General features: G+C 46.5%; 1 protein-coding gene across 7 annotated transcripts in view; it reads right to left on the bottom strand.

The window, feature by feature from the left end:
• utrn (utrophin) overlaps positions 1–25,649 on the bottom strand; it is a 329,934-nt gene that overhangs the window by 8,497 nt on the left and 295,788 nt on the right. For 5 of the 7 annotated variants that reach the window (XM_036975991.2, XM_090232999.1, XM_036975989.2 and 2 more), the window contains 5 exons: positions 24,590–24,628; positions 24,160–24,225; positions 23,192–23,257; positions 2,633–2,794; positions 1,849–2,095 (listed from right to left, as the gene is read on the bottom strand). In XM_036975991.2, the coding sequence (XP_036831886.2) occupies positions 1,849–2,095; positions 2,633–2,794; positions 23,192–23,257; positions 24,160–24,225; positions 24,590–24,628 (580 nt within the window). The remainder of the gene's footprint in view (positions 1–1,848; positions 2,096–2,632; positions 2,795–23,191; positions 23,258–24,159; positions 24,226–24,589; positions 24,629–25,649) is intronic. The other 2 variants (XM_036975994.2, XM_090233000.1) reach the window with 1 other exon arrangement.

The raw sequence follows: 25,649 nt of genomic DNA, 5'->3' as shown, positions 1-25,649 counted from the left end.
TTTGCATTTCACGGTAACAATACCTGTTGTATTCGGCTCATGTGACAAATACAATTTGATTAGATTTGATTACAATTGATTCGGAGTTAAGAGAATTTCCTTCAAAACTACTACACTAAGTTGTGATTTTGTAAAACTGTTGATGTCCTCGTTGTGATGAACCTAGACAACATATTTGTTTGACCATAAACTGACAATGCTGGGCTGAAAATATGAAAATCTCTTCTGTGAATGTCAGAGCACGTTTGTAGGATTACACACTCTAATTTATCCCTGTATGTTGGATTTGTTTCTCCCATCATAGAGTCAGGATCTGGTTAGCTCAGGACTCTAGGCTCTGGAAGAAATGGTGTGTGTGTCTTGCAAGGTTTAACATGAGCCCTTTATCCCCTAAGAATCAACAGAGTCACGTTATCTTCCCCAGGCCGAGGTTGCCTAATGCTCTGCCTCTGTTGTAACTAAATGAAGGAATGTTATGTTAACCTGTGAGCTGTGGATAACTAGCGTTAGTCAGCGAGGGGAGAACAGCGATAACGGGTCAGCACCATGGCAGTGGAGAGCGCCACTACAGCCGGGCCGCACCCAACAGCACTCATAATGAGCAGATTCCACACACCCGTGTGGCTAACTGAGCAGAATGTTTTGGGCAGGAACAGGCTGCAGGGCGAGAGAATGCCACTTGGATTTATATCATCGTTCCCATTCCATTTTCCCCAAGTTTTAAATATGTAACGAACAGGGAAATAAACCTGGATATGATTTAACTCCAAGTACTGCTTTAAGAATCCTGATTACCCACCGCAGCCTCCAGCTCCAGAGACCTGAGTCAATACTGTTTACCAACTCTGACTGACTCCGTTCGGTTGGTTGGCTTTTATTTCCCACACAGCTAAAAAGTCATCTAAACTTATTGAGTGATCAGGAGAGGCATAAACAGAGCAGAGATGGAGTGGGTTACTGGGTAGGGGGTGCTTCGTAGCCCTGGGAGGAAAACTCACAATACAGGGTTCTTTCTACATCAACAAGGGGCTTAGATGGTGGGTGTGGCAATGTTTTCATATTTAAGACACTTTCCTGAAATTCTACACGTTTCTATGGAGCTGAGAGAAATTGTTTCATTTTTAGAGCTATTTTCCTGAAATTCCATGCATTTTGCTGTGGCTAATGCTGTGTTCTTTTGCTCAAATATAATAAAATCTATACTGCTAAATTCATTGTTTTTCTTATTCTCCATGACCGTCTTGTCTAGTTTTTATTTTGGTCATTGTTAGTCAATTATAAAAAAATATATTGGTTCATAAAATGTTCTACTGTACATACTTTCTATCTGGTTTTAGTCATTTCAGTTTACAATTAAAGCATGTTTCCATCCCGAAAATGTATTTCTAGAAACAGGCGGGGCCCGCCCAAGGATTTTAATGGCAGACAAATCACCGTGATGAGATTCTAACTTTAGAGGAATGAGTTATGATACAAACAAGGACACTTTCGAGGGCTGAGAAGGAATTGCTGTTGTTGTTGATGTGTGATCAGTAAAATAGAAGTAATTCCACAGGTGGAACATGCATGTGTGTGTGTGTGTGTGTGTGTGTGTTAAGACATCTGTTGAAGTGGCTTGCTGTCCGAGGTGGAGTGTGAGCATGTGTGTGTGTGTGTGTGTGTGTGTGTGTGTGTTAAGACATCTGTTGAAGTGGCTTGCTGTCCGAGGTGGAGTGTGAGCATGTGTGTGTGTGTGTGTGTGTGTGTGTGTGTGTTAAGACATCTGTTGAAGTGGCTTGCTGTCCGAGGTGGAGTGTGAGCATGTGTGTGTGTGTGTGTACTGTACGTGTCCCTCTATGTGTGGCCCACCTGGTGCAGTAGTTGTCTGAGCCGGTGGAGCTGGGACTCCAGCTGCTTGTTGTGCTCCTCCAGTTTGTGCATGCGGTCCTCCAGACGGCTCTTATGCTGCCGGAGCAGTTTGGCCTCAGCCAGCAGGTCAGCCTCGCCAGGACCCCCGGGGTGAGAAGACCCCTCAGGGTCCCAATGCCCCACAGACCCAGGCCCCCGCTGGTCCCCGTGCTGCTCCTTCAGCTGTTCATACTCCCTTTTCAGTGTCCTGGGGGAGACACCCAGAGATGGGGTTAGGGAGATGCAGAAGTCAGACACACACACGCCACACAATCATTCCTGCACATATAATATGAGCCCAACAGCACTACTAAAATCTTCCTGCCCCCCCTCTCAGTACAATCCTATGTGAAGCCACTGTACAGAGAGGTCCTGGCCTGTGTCCGTCTCTGTTTACAACTGTATAGTGCTGTTGGCTCCAGACTGACTGTGGTACTTCAACTGGCGTTTATAGCCTGGCTCATAAAGAAGAATGTGAGCAGAGCTAAATCACTCAGATACAGCCTCAGACAGAGACACAGCAGCTCCAAGAATAATAGAGTGAGTGCACAGTCACCATTGTCCTTACACTACCTCTATCCACCAATCAAAGAGGCAGAGGTAGAGGTAGAGAGAGATGAAGGGGGGGAGGAGCGAGAGCTGAATGGGACAGTGTGTGTGTGTGTGCTGAGCATCACTTTTAGTAAGTGGGCAGAACACAGTAGCGCTGACATTTGACGGACTACTCCGCTGACCTATCGCGTACCTCTGCTCATCCTCCAAGCGATGGATGATTCGCTCCAGCTCCCCACGCTCCTCCCTCTCCACGGCCTGTAGGATCTGGGCGGGGCTCTGGGGCTGGCTGCAGGGAGACCCCTCCCCACCCAGGGTCTGGCAGTACTGCAGGATCAGAGCATGCTCATCGTCCCTATGGGAAGAGATATACAAATTAACTAAATAACACGTGCTTGTTGTCATTCTTAAAGAGCTTCATTATATTAGATACATTGCGCAAGAGCGTGCTCCACCTCGGTCAAAGTTTAAGTTCAAAGAGCTTTGTTGTCCATCTTGATTGTCTTTCCATTAAACAGACTCAGTGGTTTTAACTTCAGCTTTGGCTGTTGCAGGACTGTACTGTATGGCTGGGAGCTGTAGATCCTCCCTACAACACAGATCTGTTGATCTCAACCATCAGATAACCACATGACATAGATAGAGAGGGAGAGGAAGAAGACAGATGGGGAGAGAGGGGGTGAAAGAGAGAGAGAGAATGATGGCTCCAAGTTTCTCTGTGTCATATTTGGAGGATCTGAGATGCAGTAGGCAGGTCTTGCTAAACCACAGCTGTCACCTTCCCTCTAACACACACACACACACACACACACACACACACACACACACACACACACACACACACACACACACACACACACACACACACACACAGAGCCCCAGGGATTATAGGGATTAAACTCCGTGCGCACACACACGGAGGGGTAGGATTACTCAGCCCTCTGTCCATTACCGCAGGAAGTGCCATCCATCGCCAGAGCCACGCTGACAGCCAGAGAGACCGTTTCCATTTGGCCAAGCTGAAAGCAGTGGTTTTAATTGAAACTGGATGCCATGTTGGCTCTCCTTGGATACATTTTATCCATCCATGCACAATGTCTATTGTCAATCCAGCTTTCATTCTGTGGTTTGGCTAGCTAGTTAGCTTTTTTTAAAGTCTATGGCAAGGCCAGGGCCATGGCTTGGAGCACTAACTGTGTCAATAGCATGGCTAGGCTAAGCTAGGCTACCAAACACCATCTGGCTAACACAGCTTCTAACTCCTAATGTACGGCCCTCAGGAGACCCATTACAGAACCCAGACACAGCATTTCATAAATGACCCAAGTGTTCAGGCCCTCATTAACATTACATGCATATTCAGAGTGTTTAGTATATGAAAAGATTTCTGGACGAAACATTTTTTGTTTCCCAGGCGGATCTATTGTGTTAGCAAGGACGAGGACTCCTATTCTTAGAGAATTATGTCTACAAACCTCTGCCGATGGGATAGAGCATAGAGAGGTGAGGAGGAGAAGGAGCTCCGTGGATCCTTCGTGGATCTGGAAGTAATTTAGCCTTTTATTGTAGCCATTGGCGCTTTGTAGAGTTGCTATTTTCTCAAGTTTTCGAATGTCAATTTACTTGTGAAATTCCTGGATACACTGCTCAAAAAAATAAAGGGAACACTAAAATAACACATCCTAGATCTGAATGAATGAAATATTCTTATTAAATATTTTTTTCTTTACATAGTTGAATGTGCTGACAACAAAATCACACAAATTATCAATGGAAATCAAATGTATCAACCCATGGAGGTCTGGATTTGGAGTCACACTCAAAATTAAAGTGGAAAACCACACTACAAGTCAAAATCAGGCTAAGTAGTGTGTGTGGCCTCCACGTGCCTGTATGACCTCCCTACAACGCCTGGGCATGCTCCTGATGAGGTGGCGGATGGTCTCCTGAGGGATCTCCTCCCAGACCTGGACTAAAGCATCCGCCAACTCCTGGACAGTCTGTGGAGCAACGTGGCGTTGGTGGATGGAGCGAGACATGATGTCCCAGATGTGCTCAATTGGATTCAGGTCTGGGGAACGGGCGGGCCAGTCCATAGCATCAATGCCTTCCTCTTGCAGGAACTGCTGACACACTCCAGCCACATGAGGTCTAGCATTGTCTCGCATTAGGAGGAACCCAGGGCCAACCGCACCAGCATATGGTCTCACAAGGGGTCTGAGGATCTCATCTCGGTACCTAATGGCAGTCAGGCTACCTCTGGCGAGCACATGGAGGGCTGTGCGGCCCCCCAAAGAAATGCCACCCCACACCATGACTGACCCACCGCCAAACCGGTCATGCTGGGGGATGTTGCAGGCAGCAGAACGTTCTCCACGGCGTCTCCAGACTCTGTCACGCCTGTCACCATGTGCTCAGTGTGAACCTGCTTTCATCTGTGAAGAGCACAGGGCGCCAGTGGCGAATTTGCCAATCTTGGTGTTCTCTGGCAAATGCCAAATGTCCTGCACGGTGTTGGGCTGTAAGCACAACCCCCACCTGTGGACGTTGGGCCCTCATACCACCCTCATGGAGTCTGTTCCTGACCGTTTGAGCAGACACATGCACATTTGTGGCCTGCTGGAGGTCATTTTGCAGGGCTCTGGCAGTGCTCCTCCTGCTCCTCCTTGCACAAAGGCGGAGGTAGCGGTCCTGCTGCTGGGTTGTTGCCCTCCTACGGCCTCCTCCACGTTTCCTGATGTACTGGCCTGTCTCCTGGTAGCGCCTCCATGCTCTGTACACTACACTGACAGACACACCAAACCTTCTTGCCACAGCTCGCATTGATGTGCCATCCTGGATGAGCTGCACTACCTGAGCCACTTGTGTGGGCTGTAGACTCCGTCTCATGCTACCACTAGAGTGAAAGCACCGCCAGCATTCAAAAGTGACCAAAACATCAGCCAGGAAGCATAGGAACTGAGAAGTGGTCTGTGGTCACCACCTGCAGAACCACTCCTTTATTGGGGGGTGTCTTACTAATTGGCTATAATTTCCACCTGTTGTCTATTCCATTTGCACAACAGCATGTGAAATTTATTGTCAATCAGTGTTGCTTCCTAAGTGGACAGTTTGATTTCACAGAAGTGTGATTGACTTGGAGTTACATTGTGTTGTTTAAGTGTTCCCTTTATTTTTTTCAGCAGTGTATTAATGAAGTCAGATTTAATCAACAAATATGATAGTCAGTTTAAAAACGGTTAAAAGTTACACGACTCTGTACATATCTGGCTGTGTTGGTAAAATCACTACATATCCCATTGATCCAAGCGTGAGAGGCTGCCCTGTCACAGTTCCAAGACCAGTCAGAAACGTCCAGCTAATCTTACACCAACGACGTTGGTGGACCTCAAAACTGAAGTAGTGATATCCTTCATCACCATCGTCTTACGACAGATATCTTGATTCAGTCATGAATATTCAACAAAACAATAAATAATTTTACATTTTGTTTCCAGACAATTTCTTAGTTACATTATTGTATTACTAGCAAAGGAGTTGAGGGTGCAGTATTTATGAAGTTTGGCAATGAGGACGAAAACTAGCATAGTTCAGCTAGCCAGCTAGTTTACCCAGGGAAAACGAGCTCAGGCCTAACGTGCATGTAAGCTCAGTTTGGCTAATTCAGGAGACAAATTGTAGTTTTTATGCCCTGATTTTAGGATCTGGCGGGCAAAAAGTTTGATTAAACAATTCAGAGAGCAAATCGATTTATACAATCCCGAAATCAGCCGTAACTGTCAAACAAAGATTAAAAGGAAGTTTGAGTGAACCTGAATCAAGAAAATGAATGGCGAGGTCACTTCCAGATCCAGTAGACTCCTCCTCCTTACCACTATTGAAATGTTATAAACAAGAGCCAAGAAATGTGACTGAAATATCATAGCCGTACAGGTATTCAGGTTCTCCATGATATTCTACAGATGAAGAGTCCAACTTGTCAGTCAGTGTGACGGCTGTCTGCCTCAAGGCTAAGAGCTGCGATCTTGTGTAGGAATGGAACGCACTATGAAGCTATAAAACTATGAAGTTGAATAGAAATTCAGTTTGTCCTCCTTCTGTACCGCGTGATCGATGCTTCCATTAGTGCTCATTCCACCACACAGCGCTTCACACCCATACACACATGCAAGCACACACACACGCCTGACAAACACCCTTCTCATCTCAAAGACATGTTATCTATCAATCTTTTTTCCTTACAAAATGAGTGCCTTGTCTGAAATCACTGAGACGTAGATAATGACATAAGAGCCAGGCGGAGAGGAGATAAACATCTAGCCATTATACACCCATCTAGTACCAGGTCGGACCCGGTTTTGCCTCCAGAACAGCCTGAATTATTCGGGGCATTCTACAAGCTGTCGGAAACGTTCAACAGGGATGTTGGCCCATGCTGATACGATGACATCACGCAGTTGCTGCAAATTGGACGTCAGTACTGTCATGAGGCGTACAGCCTGTTTCATCTCATCCCAAAGATGCTCTATTGGGTTGAGTTCTGGGAACTGACCAGGCCACTCAGTGAACTCACTGTCATGTTCCATGCAATGTTTTTCCGCTCCTCCATTGTCCAGTGTTGGTGATCACGTGTCCACTGGAGCCTGCAATAGCTCATCTATAACAAGGATCGACGAATTGTGCATTCTGAGATGCCATTCTGCAAACCACTATTATACTGCACAGTGTTATTTGTCTGTTTGTGGCCCGCCTATTAGCTTGCACAATTCTTGCCATTCTCCTTCGAACTCTCTCATCAACTAGCTGTTTTTGCCCACAGGACTGCCGCTGACTGTACTAGTATTCTTTGTTGGTTTGACAATGCCACAGTCAGCCAGAGAAATATGCTGAGAAGGATTATCACCACAGCAAGCAAGGTACTTTGAGTCAAACACACAGGCCTGGATGAGATCTTTAAGGTCAGGGCCCTCCCCAAGGTACTTGGAGTCAAACACACAGGCCTGGATGAGATCTTTAAGGTCAGGGCCCTCCCCAAGGTACTTGGAGTCAAACACACAGGCCTGGATGAGATCATTAAGGTCAGGGCCCTCAGCAAGGTACTTGGAGTCAAACACACAGGCCTGGATGAGATCTTTAAGGTCAGGGCCCTCAGCAAGGTACTTGGAGTCAAACACACAGGCCTGGATGAGATCTTTAAGGTCAGGGCCCTCAGCAAGGTACTTGGAGTCAAACACACAGGCCTGGATGAGATCTTTAAGGTCAGGGCCCTCCCCAAGCCACTTGGAGTCAAACACACAGGCCTGGATGAGATCTTTAAGGTCAGAGCCCTCAGCAAGGTACATGGAGTCAAACACACAGACCTGGATGAGATCTTTAAGGTCAGGGCCCTCCCCAAGCCACTTGGAGTCAAACACACAGGCCTGGATGAGATCTTTAAGGTCAGGGCCCTCAGCAAGGCTCACAAAATCATTTTAGACCCAAGCCATCCCCTGTACCTAGACTTTGAACAACTCCCCTCAGGGCGCATGTATAGGGTACCGCACGGCAGAAAAAACAGAACTAGACAATAATTTGTTCCATGTGTGATATCGCTCCTAAATTGCTAATGTTCCTATCGACTCAGTAGGGCAGTTATGAAAGTTGTATTGTCAATTTGTTTTGTATTTAAACACCACCTAAAACATGTACATGACACCACAACAAGATTTCCCCATGGGGACAATAAAGTCATTAAATTATTATTATTATAAAAAAATACAAAATAAAAATAATAATAATGGACACTACACTGTTGCCCTCCTCCACGTCTCCTGATGTACCGGCCAGTCTCCTGGTAGCGCCTCCATGCTCTGGACACTACGCTGACAGACACAGCAAACCTTCTTGCCACAGCTCGCATTGATGTGCCATCCAGGATGAGCTGCACTACCTGAGCCACTTGTGTGGGTTGTAGACTCCGTCTCATGCTACCACTAGAGTGAAAGCACCGCCAGCATTCAAAAGTGACCAAAACATCAGCTAGGAAGCATAGGAACTGAGAAGTGGTCTGTGGTCACCACCTGCAGAACCACTCCTTTATTGGGGGTGTCTTGCTAATTGCCTATAATTTCCACCTGTTGTCTATTCCATTTGCACAACAGCATGTGAAATGTATTGTCAATCAGTGTTGCTTCCTAAGTGGACAGTTTGATTTCACAGAAGTGTGATTGACTTGGAGTTACATTGTGTTGTTGAAGTGTTCCCTTTATTCTTTTGAGCAGTGTATATCAATCAAGGCCACGAGACTCACTGTCTGTAGGAGCGATCCATTTTCATGAATAGGGTGGTGTACCTAACAAACTGTGTGTATATGAGGGAGTAAATATGGAGAAGGAAGACAGGAACTGTGAAGAGAAACTCATATAGGGAGGGCCAGGGTGAAACCTCAACTGTGCTGGGAGCAACCAATTAAATAGTGAGTGAATGAGAGAGAGCACGAGAGAGAGAGAAAGCACACGCGCGAGAGAGAATGCAAGAGAGAATGTGAGAGAGAGAGAATGCGAGAGAGAGAAAGAGAGAATGTGAGAGAGAGAGAATGCGAGAGAGAGAAAGAGAGAATGTGAGAAAGAGAATGTGAGAGGGAGAATGTGCGAGAGAGAGAGAGAGAGGGAGAATGTGCGAGAGAGAGAGAGAGAGAGAGAGAGAGAGATAGATAGATAGAGAGAATGCAAGAGGTAGTGTTAGAAAAGGCGGGACCAGTTCTATGGAGTTGTTTGTGTGGAAATGTGGGGGAGCAGAGGAGGGGGGGCTTCAAATGGTTCATTTCAGAGCATTTTTGTGTTGTTTTTCTCTGTGATGCAAAGCGGGGTATATTGAGTTCAGAGTTGAATGAGAAGCCTGATTAAAGCCCAAAGGTAAAGCTTGATACTACTAGAGCCAAATCAGATGATGTGTAAGAGAGTGGAACAGAAGGGAGAGAGAGACTGTAGGGAGAAAGGAAGGTTCAGAGGGAGCGAGAGAAAAATATAGAAAGAAAGACAAAAATAATAATTATTATCAGAAAGAAAGAAAGAAAGAAAGAGAAAGCGAGAGAGAGATTGAAAGACTGAGGGGAAGGAGACAGAGAAGCGAGGAAGGACAAGCAGAAAGAGTCCTGTCTCCTTGGTGATTAACAGCAGCATCAATGACAACACTGAGCCTTTGCTGGAGATAACACACAATAAGCAGCTCTCTGGCTTTCTCATTAAGGCTTTTCTACCCGATAAAATGCCTGGAAACAAATGCATAGCAGGGCACGCGCACACGCGCACACACGCACACACACACGCCAGCAAACATGAGCACGCACATATGTACGCATGCACAAAAGCAAGCACACACATAAATGTTCTGCCAAGACTGTTCAAAGGTACCATCACTCAACTGGCATTAAGTTCCAAATGCAACGTGTGTGAAGGGTCCACTGGATGGATCAGAAACAGTACGAGACAGCCAAGTAACACACACACGTACGCACGCAAGCACACACACACCAGGGTTTCAGTTAGCCGGTAATAGACGTTTTCTGTGCGATAAAAAAATAGAAAAGCCAATGAATAAAATTGTCACCGGCCAGTCGTCCCGGAAGAAGAAGAAAAATCCCATTGTGAAATAATGCTTTTTTTTTTGCCTATTCAATGATGGAAATACCAGGCGATGGAAATACATCTGACAAGTCATGCTTATAGGTTAATTAGCATAATTTTGTGGAATTAAATTGGCGGTGTGTGTAAAGTATATTGGTTATGTATCTTATTTATCACATGCGTACAGCATGCAGATACAGAGCCTATGAGTGGAAAATCTGTCAGACAGCGTGAGAGCTGCTGCAGCATCTTGTGGTGCATTCAAGACAACCAGGAACTCAGAAATATACGAGGTCAAAACATGACGTCAGTGATCTTCAGGTCGGAAAGTCAGAGCTCTTGAAAGAGGCCGGAGTTCCTGAGTTGGAATTCTGGGTTGGATGACCGTTCAAAAATATTTTTCCCAGTCAGAGCTGGTTTTTTCCCCAGTTCCCAGTTGTCTTGATGACGCTGAAGTCGGAAGTCTGACATTTTCAGAGTTCCCAGTTGTCTTGATGACACTGAAGTCGGAATTCTGACATTTTCAGAGTTCCCAGTTGTTATAAACGATGCATGAAATGGTAACTGAAGGCAGGCTTCATCAGTATGTCACACACCACTTTACAGTGAGCTGGAGGCAGTATGCATTTTTAAAACATATATTTAATTGTTTGAAACCTGAACATTTTAATACATATTATGAGACATGTCTTACCTTGCTTCAAATGAGCCTATTAGATTTCCTATTAGATTAGACTCATCATTCTTTGTCCTCCAAACACGACGAGTTGAGTTTTTACCAAAAAGTTATATTTTGGTTTCATTTGACCATATGACATTCTCCCAATCTTCTTCTGGATCATCCAAATGCTCTCTAGCAAACTTCAGACGGGCCTGGACATGTACTGGCTTAAGCAGGGGGCCACGTCTGGCACTGCAAGATTTGAGTCCCTGGTGGCGTAGTGTGTTACTGATAGTAGGCTTTGTTACTTTGGTCCCAGCTCTCTGCAGGTCATTCACTAGGTCCCCCCGTGTGGTTCTGGGATTTTTGCTCACCGGTCTTGTGATCATTTTGACCCCACAGGGTGAGATCTTGCGTGGAGCACCAGATCGAGGGAGATTATCAGTGGTCTTGTATGTCTTCCATTTCCTAATAATTGCTCCCACAGTTTTCAAACCAAGCTGCTTACCTATTGCAGATTCAGTCTTCCCAGCCTGGTGCAGGTCTACAACTTTGTTTCTGGTGTCCTTTGACAGCTCTTTGGTCTTGGCCATAGTGGAGTTTGGAGTGTGACTGTTTGAGGTTGTGGACAGGTGTCTTTTATACTGATAACAATTTCAAACAGGTGCCATTAATACAGGTAACGAGTGGAGGACAGAGGAGCCTCTTAAAGAAGAAGTTACAGGTCTGTGAGAGCCAGAAATCTTGCTTGTTTGTAGGTGACCAAATACTTATTTTCCATCATAATTTGCAAATAACTTCATAAAAAATCCTACAATGTGATTTTCTGGATTTTTTTCCCTCATTTTGTCTATCATAGATGAAGTGTACCTATGATGAAAATTACAGGCCTCTCTCATCTTTTTAAGTGGGAGAACTTGCACAATTGGTGGCTGACTAAATACTTTTTTGCCCCACTGTAAGTGCGTGTTTATATGTGTGTGTGTGTGTGTGTGTGTATCAGTGTGTGTGAGCATGCTAAGACTCAGATGGAGGAGTTGGAGAGATGAAGAGGCTCTAGAGATCAAGCGTAGGTGGAACAGAATTAGATATGACTTTAAAAAAAATCAAAGAAATCAAAAAGCGTGAAAAAAAAAAAAAAACACCCCACACAAGCAAATTGATGATTGGCTGCGTTCAAATCAGCTTAGACAGGATTTACAGCTGTTTAAAATGCTTGTCCACAGATTCCAGGGACTTGATCCTTTTAAAGGAAGCATCGCTAACTCACCTGTTAACGTTGACACAAGGACGCAGGGTGACATTACACCTACCGCTGCATTGTGTTTTGGGTTTAGATTTATGAATTGTGTCCTTATCCCAAAATGGCTGACACACTCAAAACAATGGAATAAAATGTCTCTCAAAGAGTAGACTGGGAAATCTACTTCTGAACAAAAAAAAAGAGTCAAATCATGATGAAATCAGGCCATATAATGGGATATTAGCTGAGTAGACAGGGCTAGAACATAACTACAGTGGTTATACTTACTGGGCTGATGTGAGGAACAACAGGATGAGAGGATAAATGGTTGGAGCCTGGAGGGTGTTTCTACCCTGCTACTTCTAATGTTACTATCACATTAACCTTCTTCCTCATCATTACCTGATTATCACTGACTCTGTGTATTTGTCCTGTTTCTGTACTTAAAAAAATAATAATATTATAATAAAATTGTACCCCCTTTATTCTCCCAAATTGCGATCCAGACAGATTTTGTCTCATTGCTGCAACTCCCCAACGGGCTCGGGAGTCTCTCTCTCTCTGAAGCAGAGTTGTTAGGCAGAGTAAAATCAGAGCAGAAAAGCACGTTCTGTCCATTACTGTGGTGAAATGGTACTTGGGGGAGTCTCGAGCACCGCCTGTTTTAAAATAGAGCTTTTAAGAGGAGAAGGCAGGGGGACAGAGGGAGGTGGGGGGGCAGGCGGAGAGAGGGAGATGTGGGGGCAGGCGGACAGAGGGAGATGGGGGGGGCAGGCGGACAGAGGGAGGTGGGGGGGCAGGCGGAGAGAGGGAGATGTGGGGGCAGGCGGACAGAGGGAGATGGGAGGGCAGGCGGACAGAGGGAGGTGGGGGGGCAGGCGGAGAGAGGGAGATGTGGGGGCAGGCGGACAGAGGGAGGTGTGGGGGCAGGCGGACAGAGGGAGGTGGGGGGGCAGGCGGAGAGAGGGAGATGTGGGGGCAGGCGGACAGAGGGAGATGGGGGGGGGCAGGCGGACAGAGGGTGTGGGGGCAGGCGGACAGAGGGAGGTGTGGGGGCAGGCGGACAGAGGGAGATGGGGGGGGCAGGCGGACAGAGGGAGGTGGGGGGGCAGGCGGACAGAGGGAGGTGTGGGGGCAGGCGGACAGAGGGAGGTGTGGGGGCAGGCGGACAGAGGGAGGTGGGGGGGCAGGCGGAGAGAGGGAGATGTGGGGGCAGGCGGACAGAGGGAGATGGGGGGGCAGGCGGACAGAGGGAGGTGTGGGGGCAGGCGGACCGAGGGAGGTGTGGGGGCAGGCGGACAGAGGGAGATGGGGGGGCAGGCGGACAGAGGGAGGTGGGGGGGCAGGCGGACAGAGGGAGGTGGGGGGGAAGGCGGACAGAGGGAGGTGTGGGGGCAGGCGGACAGAGGGAGGTGGGGGGGCAGGCGGAGAGAGGGAGATGTGGGGGCAGGCGGACAGAGGGAGATGGGGGGGGCAGGCGGACAGAGGGAGGTGTGGGGGCAGGCGGACCGAGGGAGGTGTGGGGGCAGGCGGACAGAGGGAGATGGGGGGGGCAGGCGGACAGAGGGAGGTGGGGGGGCAGGCGGACAGAGGGAGGTGGGGGGGCAGGCGGACAGAGGGAGATGGGGGGACAGGCGGACAGAGGGAGGTGGGGGGGTAGGCGGACAGAGGGAGATGGGGGGGCAGGCGGACAGAGCAGGCGCACACGTGAATGTGTAAAGTTGGTCATGCTGTGAGAATCAAGACCCTAGTCTACCCACGCTGCCTCTCTTTCTCTCTCCTCCTACCTTTCTGTCACTCTCTTCCCTCTCTCTCTCCAATCTGTCTATCGTGCTCACTGTCTCCGATTCTAGATCTCTCATGCGGTTGTCTCTAGCCTCCTCAAACCCTTCATATGCTCTTTTGTGTGTGGGTAGATTTTTTGGGCAACGTGTCCTCACTGAAAACCATTTCCAAATCCCACTTCATTGTACACACACACGCACGCATACACACACACACACAAACAGGATAACTGCAGATTTCAGCTCTTGTATCAGAGCAGGTTGAGAGATCATCTAATTCTAACGTCTAAACACAGAATCAAAGAGGGTGACCAGAGACCTCCAACCAGCATCACAGAGGGTGACCAGAGATCTCTAACCAGCATCACAGAGAGTGACCAGAGACCTCCAACCAGCATCACAGAGGGTGACCAGAGACCTCCAACCAGCATCACAGAAGGTGACCAGATATCTCCAACCAGCATCACAGAGAGTAACCAGAGACCTCCAACCAGCATAACAGAGAGTGACCAGAGACCTCCAACCAGCATCACAGAGGGTGACGAGAGATCTCAACCAGCATCACAGTGGGTGACCAGAGATCTCCAACCAGCATAACAGAGGGTGACCAGAGACCTTCAACCAGCACCACAGAGGGTGACCAGAGACCTCCAACAGCATCACAGAGGGTGACGAGAGATCTCAACCAGCATCACAGTGGGTGACCAGAGATCTCCAACCAGCATCACAGAGGGTGACCAGAGATCTCCAACCAGCATCACAGAGGGTGACCAGAGATCTCCAACCAGAATCACAGAGGGTGACCAGAGATCTCCAACCAGCATCACAGAGGGTGACCAGAGACCTCCAACCAGCATCACAGAGGGTGTGACCTCAGAGGGCATCAGAGTTTAGAGAACTCATTCCCCCGATTAGGATCTCAGCTGGGAATAGGTCTCAACATGCCCTCCAGACAGCTTTAAGGGTATACAGAAACACTCAACCTTTCACACACAACACACACACACATCTGGAGCTTCAGCATGTTCCCTCTCTTTGTACTGCTAACTGCCTCTCTATCTTTTGTGATCTCTTCTCCCTCCCTCTCCTCGCCTTTTCTTTCTAAACTTCTCTTTCCATAACATTTGTCCAACTCCAAGGTCTTTATCAAAGCAAACCATCTTTCTCTCCCTAACATATCCCTATCTAATATCCACTCTTTTCATCATTATCTTTCTCCCCCGTGCGTAATTCAAACTTCTTTCCTCCCTCTCAGTTCTTCTGTCTCCCATTCTCCTTCTCTCACCCACCCTCTCCCCCTCTTGTTTTCTATCCTCTCCCCCTCTTGTTTTCTATCCTCTCCCCCATCTTGTTTTCTCATCCTCTCCCCCATCTTGTTTTCTATCCTCTCCCCCTCTTGTTTTCTATCCTCTCCCCCTCTTGTTTTCTATCCTCTCCCCCATCTTGTTTTCTCATCCTCTCCCCATCTTGTGTTCTATCCTCTCCCCATCTTGTTTTCTCATCCTCTCCCTCATCTTGTTTTCTATCCTCTCCCCATCTTGTTTTCTATCCTCTCCCCCATCTTGTTTTCTATCCTCTCCCCCATCTTGTTTTCTCATCCTCTCCCCATCTTGTTTTCTCATCCTCTCCCCCATCTTGTTTTATATCCTCTCCCCCATCTTGTTGTCTATCCTCTCCCCCATCTTGTTTTCTATCCTCTCCCCCTCTTGTTTTCTATCCTCTCCCCCATCTTGTTTTCTATCCTCTCCCCCATCTTGTTTTCTATCCTCTCCCCCATCTTGTTGTCTATCCTCTCCCCCATCTTGTTGTCTATCCTCTCCCCCATCTTGTTTTCTATCCTCTCCCCCATCTTGTTTTCTATCCTCTCCCCCATCTTGTTTTCTATCCTCTCCCCCATCTTGTTTTCTATTCTCTCCCCATCTTGTTGTCTATCCTCTCCCCCATCTTGTTTTCTATCCTCTCCCCATCTTGTTTTCTATCCTCTCCCTCATCTTGTTTTCTATCCTCTCCCCCATCTTGTTTTCTATCCTCTCCCCCATCTTGTTGTCATTCCTCTCCCCCATCTTGTTGTCTATCCTCTCCCCCATCTTGTTTTCTATCCTCTCCCCCATCTTGTTTTCTATCCTCTCCCCATCTTGTTGTCTATCCTCTCCCCCATCTTGTTTTCTATCCTCTCCCCATCTTGTTTTCTATCCTCTCCCCATCTTGTTTTCTATCCTCTCCCCATCTTGTTTTCTATCCTCTCCCTCATCTTGTTTTCTATCCTCTCCCCCATCTTGTTTTCTATCCTCTCCCCCATCTTGTTGTCTATCCTCTCCCCCATCTTGTTTTCTATCCTCTCCCCCTCTTGTTTTCTATCCTCTCCCCCATCTTGTTGTCTATCCTCTCCCCCATCTAGTTTTCTATCCTCTCCCCCATCTTGTTTTCTATCCTCTCCCCATCTTGTTGTCTATCCTCTCCCCCATCTTGTTTTCTATCCTCTCCCCCATCTTGTTTTCTATCCTCTCCCCATCTTGTTGTCTATCCTCTCCCCCATCTTGTTTTCTATCCTCTCCCCATCTTGTTTTTTATCCTCTCCCCCATCTTGTTTTCTATCCTCTCCCCCATCTTGTTGTCTATCCTCTCCCCCATCTTGTTGTCTATCCTCTCCCCCATCTTGTTTTCTATCCTCTCCCCCATCTTGTTTTCTATCCTCTCCCCATCTTGTTTTCTATCCTCTCCCCCATCTTGTTTTCTATCCTCTCCCCATCTTGTTGTCTATCCTCTCCCCCATCTTGTTTTCTATCCTCTCCCTATCTTGTTTTCTATCCTCTCCCCCATCTTGTTTTCTATCCTCTCCCCATCTTGTTGTCTATCCTCTCCCCCATCTTGTTTTCTATCCTCTCCCCATCTTGTTTTCTATCCTCTCCCCCATCTTGTTTTCTATCCTCTCCCCATCTTGTTTTCTATCCTCCCCCCCATCTTGTTTTCTATCCTCTCCCCCTCTTGTTTTCTATCCTCTCCCCCATCTTGTTTTCTATCCTCTCCCCCTCTTGTTTTCTCATCCTCTCCCCCATCTTGTTTTCTATCCTCTCCCCCTCTTGTTTTCTCATCCTCTCCCCCATCTTGTTTTCTATTCTCTCCCCCATCTTGTTTTCTATCCTCTCCCCCTCTTGTTTTCTCATCCTCTCCCCCATCTTGTTTTCTATCCTCTCCCCATCTTGTTTTCTATCCTCTCCCCCATCTTGTTTTCTATCCTCTCTCCCATCTTGTTTTCTATCCTCTCCCCCATCTTGTTGTCTATCCTCTCCCCCCTCTTGTTTTCTATCCTCTCCCCCATCTTGTTTTCTATCCTCTCCCCCATCTTGTTTTCTATCCTCTCCCCCATCTTGTTTTCTATCCTCTCCCCCATCTTGTTTTCTATCCTCTCCCCCATCTTGTTGTCTATCATCTCCCCCATCTTGTTGTCTATCCTCTCCCCCATCTTGTTTTCTATCCTCTCCCCCATCTTGTTTTCTATCCTCTCCCCCATCTTGTTTTCTATCCTCTCCCCATCTTGTTTTCTATCCTCTCCCCATCTTGTTGTCTATCCTCTCCCCCATCTTGTTTTCTATCCTCTCCCCCATCTTGTTTTCTATCCTCTCCCCATCTTGTTTTCTATCCTCTCCCCATCTTGTTGTCTATCCTCTCCCCCATCTTGTTTTCTATCCTCTCCCCATCTTGTTTTCTATCCTCTCCCCCATCTTGTTTTCTATCCTCTCCCCATCTTGTTTTCTATCCTCTCCCTCATCTTGTTTTCTATCCTCTCCCCCATCTTGTTTTCTATCCTCTCCCCCATCTTGTTGTCTATCCTCTCCCCCATCTTGTTGTCTATCCTCTCCCCCATCTTGTTTTCTATCCTCTCCCCCATCTTGTTTTCTATCCTCTCCCCATCTTGTTGTCTATCCTCTCCCCCATCTTGTTTTCTATCCTCTCCCCCATCTTGTTGTCTATCCTCTCCCCCATCTTGTTTTCTATCCTCTCCCCCATCTTGTTTTCTATCCTCTCTCCATCTTGTTTTCTATCCTCTCCCCCATCTTGTTTTCTATCCTCTCCCCCATCTTGTTTTCTATCCTCTCCCCCATCTTGTTGTCTATCCTCTCCCCCATCTTGTTTTCTATCCTCTCCCCCATCTTGTTTTCTATCCTCTCCCCATCTTGTTTTCTATCCTCTCCCCCTTTTGTTTTCTATCCTCTCCCCCATCTTGTTGTCTATCCTCTCCCCCATCTTGTTTTCTATCCTCTCCCCCTCTTGTTTTCTATCCTCTCCCCATCTTGTTTTCTCATCCTCTCCCCCATCTTGTTTTCTATCCTCTCCCCCTTTTGTTTTCTATCCTCTCCCCCATCTTGTTTTCTCATCCTCTCCCCCATCTTGTTTGCTCATCCTCTCCCCCATCTTGTTTTCTCATCCTCTCCCCCATCTTGTTTTCTATCCTCTCCCTCATCTTGTTTTCTATCCTCTCCCCCATCTTGTTTTCTCATCCTCTCCCCCATCTTGTTTTCTCATCCTCTCCCCATCTTGTTTTCTATCCTCTCCCCATCTTGTTTTCTATCCTCTCCCCATCTTGTTTTCTATCCTCTCCCCCATCTTGTTTTCTATCCTCTCCCCATCTTGTTTTCTAAGCTCTCCCCCATCTTGTTTTCTATCCTCTCCCCCATCTTGTTTTCTATCCTTTACCCCATCTTGTTTTCTATCCTCTCCCCCATCTTGTTTTCTATCCTCTCCCCCATCTTGTTTTCTATCCTCTCCCTCATCTTGTTTTCTATCCTCTCCCCCTCTTGTTTTCTATCCTCTCCCCATCTTGTTTTCTATCTTCCCTCTTTCCAATTTATTGTTCTCCGTCTCTTCAATTACTATCATCAGCGCTCCACAGACCAGAAAATGACAATAATAATCATTTGATTTTTGATACATGACACTCAAATCTAACACATGAATGGACAGAGAGACTTTAATATACTATGACAGGGTGAGCGACGTACTGTAGTGTAACGCCACAGCCCACTGGGCCATACACAACACAGGTAGTGAGGACAGCAATATGAAGTAGTCTAAGGAAGGTAACCAGAGTCTAATGGTTATTGACAGGTAGGAGGACAGAGTCTAATGGTTATTGACAGGTAGGAGGACAGAGTCTAATGGTTATTGACAGGTAGGAGGACAGAGTCTAATGGTTATTGACAGGTAGGAGGACAGAGTCTAATGGTTACTGACAGGTAGGAGGACAGAGTCTAATGGTTACTGACAGGTAGGAGGACAGAGTCTAATGGTTATTGACAGGTAGGAGGACAGAGTCTAATGGTTACTGACAGGTAGGAGGACAGAGTCTAATGGTTACTGACAGGTAGGTAACCAGAGTCTAATGGTTACTGACAGGTAGGAGGACAGAGTCTAATGGTTACTGACAGGTAGGAGGACAGAGTCTAATGGTTACTGACAGGTAGGAGGACAGAGTGTAATGGTTACTGACAGGTAGGAGGACAGAGTCTAATGGTTATTGACAGGTAGGAGGACAGAGTCTAATGGTTACTGACAGGTAGGAGGACAGAGTCTAATGGTTACTGACAGGTAGGAGGACAGAGTCTAATGGTTACTGACAGGTAGGAGGACAGAGTCTAATGGTTACTGACAGGTAGGAGGACAGAGTCTAATGGTTACTGACAGGTAGGAGGACAGAGTCTAATGGTTATTGACAGGTAGGAGGACAGAGTCTAATGGTTACTGACAGGTAGGAGGACAGAGTCTAATGGTTACTGACAGGTAGGAGGATAGAGTCTAATGGTTACTGACAGGTAGGAGGACAGAGTCTAATGGTTATTGACAGGTAGGAGGACAGAGTCTAATGGTTACTGACAGGTAGGAGGACAGAGTGTAATGGTTACTGACAGGTAGGAGGACAGAGTCTAATGGTTATTGACAGGTAGGAGGACAGAGTCTAATGGTTACTGACAGGTAGGAGGACAGAGTCTAATGGTTACTGACAGGTAGGAGGACAGAGTCTAATGGTTACTGACAGGTAGGAGGACAGAGTCTAATGGTTACTGACAGGTAGGAGGACAGAGTCTAATGGTTACTGACAGGTAGGAGGACAGAGTGTAATGGTTACTGACAGGTAGGAGGACAGAGTCTAATGGTTAATGACAGGTAGGAGGACAGAGTGTAATGGTTACTGACAGGTAGGAGGACAGAGTGTAATGGTTACTGACAGGTAGGAGGACAGAGTCTAATGGTTATTGACAGGTAGGAGGACAGAGTCTAATGGTTACTGACAGGTAGGAGGACAGAGTCTAATGGTTACTGACAGGTAGGAGGACAGAGTCTAATGGTTATTGACAGGTAGGAGGACAGAGTCTAATGGTTACTGACAGGTAGGAGGACAGAGTCTAATGGTTACTGACAGGTAGGAGGACAGAGTGTAATGGTTACTGACAGGTAGGAGGACAGAGTGTAATGGTTACTAACAGGTAGGAGGACAGAGTCTAATGGTTATTGACAGGTAGGAGGACAGAGTCTAATGGTTACTGACAGGTAGGAGGACAGAGTGTAATGGTTACTGACAGGTAGGAGGACAGAGTCTAATGGTTACTGACAGGTAGGATGACAGAGTGTAATGGTTACTGACAGGTAGGAGGACAGAGTCTAATGGTTATTGACAGGTAGGAGGACAGAGTCTAATGGTTACTGACAGGTAGGATGACAGAGTGTAATGGTTACTGACAGGTAGGAGGACAGAGTCTAATGGTTATTGACAGGTAGGAGGACAGAGTCTAATGGTTACTGACAGGTAGGAGGACAGAGTCTAATGGTTACTGACAGGTAGGAGGACAGAGTCTAATGGTTACTGACAGGTAGAAGGACAGAGTCTAATGGTTACTGACAGGTAGGAGGACAGAGTCTAATGGTTACTGACAGGTAGAAGGACAGAGTCTAATGGTTACTGACAGGTAGGAGGACAGAGTCTAATGGTTACTGACAGGTAAGAGGACAGAGTCTAATGGTTACTGACAGGTAGGAGGACAGAGTCTAATGGTTACTGACAGGTAGGAGGACAGCGTGTAATGGTTACTGACAGGTAGGAGGACAGAGTGTAATGGTTACTGACAGGTAGGAGGACAGAGTCTAATGGTTACTGACAGGTAGGAGGACAGAGTCTAATGGTTACTGACAGGTAGCAGGACAGAATCTAATGGTTACTGACAGGTAGGAGGACAGAGTCTAATGGTTACTGACAGGTAGGAGGACAGAGTCTAATGGTTACTGACAGGTAGGAGGACTGAGTCTAATGGTTACTGACAGGTAGGAGGACAGAGGGGAAACAGTTACTAATGGTTACTGACAGGTAGGAGGACAGAAGGGAAACAGTTACTAATGGCTACTGACAGGTAGGAGGACAGAGGGGAAACAGTTACTAATGGTTACTGACAGGTAGGTGGACAGAGGGGAAACAGTTACTAATGGTTACTGACAGGTAGGTGGATAGAGGGAAACAGTTACTAATGATTACTGACAGGTAGGTGGACAGAGGGAAACAGTTACTAATGGTTACTGACAGGTAGGAGGACAGAGGGGAAACAGTTACTAATGGTTACTTACAGGTAGGTGGACAAAGGGGAAACAGTTAGTAATGGTTACTGACAGGTAGGTGGACATAGGGTAAACAGTTACTAATGGTTACTGACATGTAGGTGGACAAAGGGGAAACAGTTACTAATGGTTACTGACAGGTAGGTGGACAGAGGGGAAACAGTTACTAATGGTTACTGACAGGTAGGTGGACAGAGGGAAACAGTTACTAATGGTTACTGACAGGTAGGAGGACAGAGGGAAACAGTTACTAATGGTTACTGACAGGTAGGAAGACAGAGGGGAAACAGTTACTAATGGTTACTGACAGGTAGGTGGACAGAGGAGAAACAGTTACTAATGGTTACTGACAGGTAGGTGGACAAAGGGGAAACAGTTACTAATGGTTACTGACAGGTAGGTGGACAGAGGGGAAACAGTTACTAATGGTTACTGACAGGTAGGTGGATAGAGGGGAAACAGTTACTAATGGTTACTGACAGGTAGGTGGACAAAGGGGAAACAGTTACTAATGGTTACTGACAGGTAGGAGGACAGAGGGGAAACAGTTACTAATGGTTACTGACAGGTAGGAGGACAGAGGGGAAACAGTTACTAATGGTTACTGACAGGTAGGTGGACACAGGGGAAACAGTTACTAATGGTTACTGACAGGTAGGTGGACCGAGGGGAAACAGTTACTAATGGTTACTGACAGGTAGGTGGACAGAGGGGAAACAGTTACTAATGGTTACTGACAGGTAGGTGGACAGAGGGGAAACAGTTACTAATGGTTACTGACAGGTAGGAGGACAGAGGGGAAACAGTTACTAATGGTTACTGACAGGTAGGTGGACAGAGGAGAAACAGTTACTAATGGAAACAGTTACTAATGGTTACTGACAGGTAGGTGGATAGAGGGAAACAGTTACTAATGGAAACAGTTACTAATGGTTACTGACAGGTAGGTGGATAGAGGGAAACAGTTACTAATGATTACTGACAGGTAGGAGGACAGAGGAGAAACAGTTACTAATGGAAACAGTTACTAATGGTTACTGACAGGTAGGTGGATAGAGGGAAACAGTTACTAATGGAAACAGTTACTAATGGTTACTGACAGGTAGGAGGACAGAGGAGAAACAGTTACTAATGGAAACAGTTACTAATGGTTACTGACAGGTAGGTGGATAGAGGGAAACAGTTACTAATGGAATCAGTTACTAATGGTTACTGACAGGTAGGAGGACAGAGGAGAAACAGTTACTAATGGAAACAGTTACTAATGGTTACTGACAGGTAGGTGGATAGAGGGAAACAGTTACTAATGGAAACAGTTACTAATGGTTACTGACAGGTAGGTGGATAGAGGGAAACAGTTACTAATGGAAACAGTTACTAATGGTTACTGACAGGTAGGAGGACAGAGGAGAAACAGTTACTAAGGGAAACAGTTACTAATGGTTACTGACAGGTAGGTGGATAGAGGGAAACAGTTACTAATGGAAACAGTTACTAATGGAAACAGTTACTAATGGTTACTGACAGGTAGGTGGACAGAGGGAAACAGTTACTAATGGAAACAATTACTAATGGTTACTGACAGGTAGGTGGACAGAGGGAATCAGTTACTAATGGTTACTGACAGGTAGGTGGACAGAGGGAAACAGTTACTAATGGAAACAGTTACTAATGGTTACTGACAGGTAGGTGGACAGAGGGAAACAGTTACTAATGGAAACAGTTACTAATGGTTACTGACAGGTAGGAGGACAGAGGAGAAACAGTTACTAATGGAAACAGTTACTAATGGTTACTGACAGGTAGGTGGACAGAGGGAAACAGTTACTAATGGAAACAGTTACTAATGGTTACTTACATGCTTCCTGTAGCTGAGCTGCTGTCAGTGGGCAGAGAACCGTTGGAGCGTTCCATCTGAGCCAGCCTGAGAAACACAGATACAGACATTAGCTGGATTAGTTCAGAAACGTTACCATGGGGGTCAACGCCTACCAAACACTACTGGGTACAGAGACAACCCCTGTTGGCTAGTGCACCATTCTAGTTGAATGGATGAAATGTAACATAACATAAGGAGTGGACGGCAGACATCAGGCAGAGTTCAGCCCAACAGCTAGGGGATCAGCCATTGCAATATGGGACCCAGTTATGACATGAGATGGATTATGGTACAGTGCTGCACATGGCCGGGACGAGAGGTTCAGAGCCACACCGGTCAAATCCTATTGGGCACGGCGGGAGTGTATGTGTGTGTTGTGATAGATCTATGCGGTTGGGATGGGGAACACAGTTGATTACTGGCCCTGGCCTTGGTGCTCACACACACACACACACCCACCCACCCACCCACCCACCCACCCACCCACCCACGGTAATTAGATTGGGCCAGCAGATGAAAGGCTCTATGTATTGAGCTGTGTAATAAAGAGAGGGAGCGAGGGGAGCCTCATAGCTCCTAGGGAGATGAAGACAAAGAGAACATGATCCCTACACTGGCCCAAGGCTGACATTGGGATAGCTTTGTTAATACAGAGTCTGTCTGGCTGTGTGTGTGTGTGACGGGACTGTGTGTGTGTGTGTGTCAAGGCAGCTTGTTATCTGGTAACAGTCAGGGGCTGTAGTGATTCACCTGTGGGTTAATGGTTAATGAGAAGGAAAGATCCATGTCAGAATAGCATATGGAATGGTTGGCACTAAGGGGGCACAGTCAAATTGGCAGGGGAGGCGAGCCCTACTGTCTCTACCCTTAATGGACAATAGTCTGGCATAGACAGTCATTGGTATACCAAGTACCTGTAAGGTTTGTGTGATGGTAGTGTACAGTACCTGCTAGCATACTGCTCTATCCTGGAATGAGTGTCATCATGAGAGAACTGGGGTGACTGGGAAAGCCTGAAGAGAGGGAATGGAGGGGTGGAGATGGTACAACATGAAACACAATAACAACCAAAGACTTCAAATCAAATGAAACAATCAGCAGCTAGAAATCTAGGAGAATATAATCAACAAAGAACCAACAGAAGATTGTGCTGATCTAGGAAGCCGGCCAGGAGTTACGGAACTGCTAATGGGATGGAGAGGAGGTTAGGCGGAAGAGGAGGCTGTAAAGGGGAGGAAGAGTTTGGTAGGTTGGTTGGTCAATCGGGCAGACAGGCAACATGCGGTATGACGGCTTAGTGGGGGTGGTTGGTGGGGTGAGTTGTTGATGCAGGGACAGGGAGGAGGGCAGACTGTTCAGGGGCATGCAGATACTCACTCATACTGCTCCGGACACATGCTGATGAGAGTGACGGGACTGTAAGAGAAACGAAGGGAGGGAGGGAGGGAGGTGAGGGAGGGGACAACAATCTTTAGGGCCACATCACATGAACAAGGTCAAGAACCAAATGCAACAGGAGGAGAATACAGGTGGTAGGGTTCCAACCAATGATGTATATAAACCCTGGATTGCTGATGCTATGTATTGGCCAGTGAGAAGCATGGTCGGCCATATTGGTACTCCCCAGTAGGATCAGTCCTCCATAGGAATGAATGGAATTCTACACTATTTCAAATATCTGTTTCAAGGACAAAATTACATTGATTTATGTATTTTTTCCTGTAGTGAGGACAGTAACATTAGTCATTTCAAAAATATATACTTTAAGGAAAATGTTTTTTTATATATTTGTTCATGTTTATTTTTATGTTTAGCTCACATAATATACCTTATGCATGAAGGTGTCTGTAATAGAATGTCAAAACGAATGTAGACATTAATACATGTAGCTTCTATAGCTTCCAAAATATGTTTTACAAAGGTGGGAGGTACCAAGATGGAAGCATGGTGGCTTCAACACAGCGCCCCCTATCTGTCATCTACATATAAACTCAGCAAAAAAAGAAATGTCCCTTTTTCAGGACCCTGTATTTCAAAGATAATTCGTAAAAATCCAAATAACTTCACAGATCTTTATTGTAAAGGGTTTAAACACTGTTTCCCATGCTTGTTCAATGACCCATAAACAATTAATGAACATGTACCTGTGGGACGGTCGTTAAGACACTAACAGCTAACAGACGGTAGGAAATTAAGGTCACAGTTATGAAAACTTAGAACACTAAAGAGGCCTTTCTACTGACTCTGAAAAACACCAAAAGAAAGATGCCCAGGGTCCATCTGCGTGAACGTGCTCATCTGCGTGAACATGCCTTAGGCATGCTGCAAGGAGGCATGAGGACTGCAGATGTGGCCAGGGCAATAAATTGCGGTGTCCGTACTGTGAGGTGCCTAAGACAGCGCTACAGGAAGACAGGACGGACAGCTGATCGTCCTC

This window comes from Oncorhynchus mykiss, chromosome 4, assembly GCF_057628025.1.
Source record: "Oncorhynchus mykiss isolate SJ-2025 chromosome 4, ASM5762802v1, whole genome shotgun sequence".
Classification (NCBI taxonomy): domain Eukaryota; kingdom Metazoa; phylum Chordata; class Actinopteri; order Salmoniformes; family Salmonidae; genus Oncorhynchus; species Oncorhynchus mykiss.
This window is presented reverse-complemented; position numbering and strand designations above follow the sequence as displayed.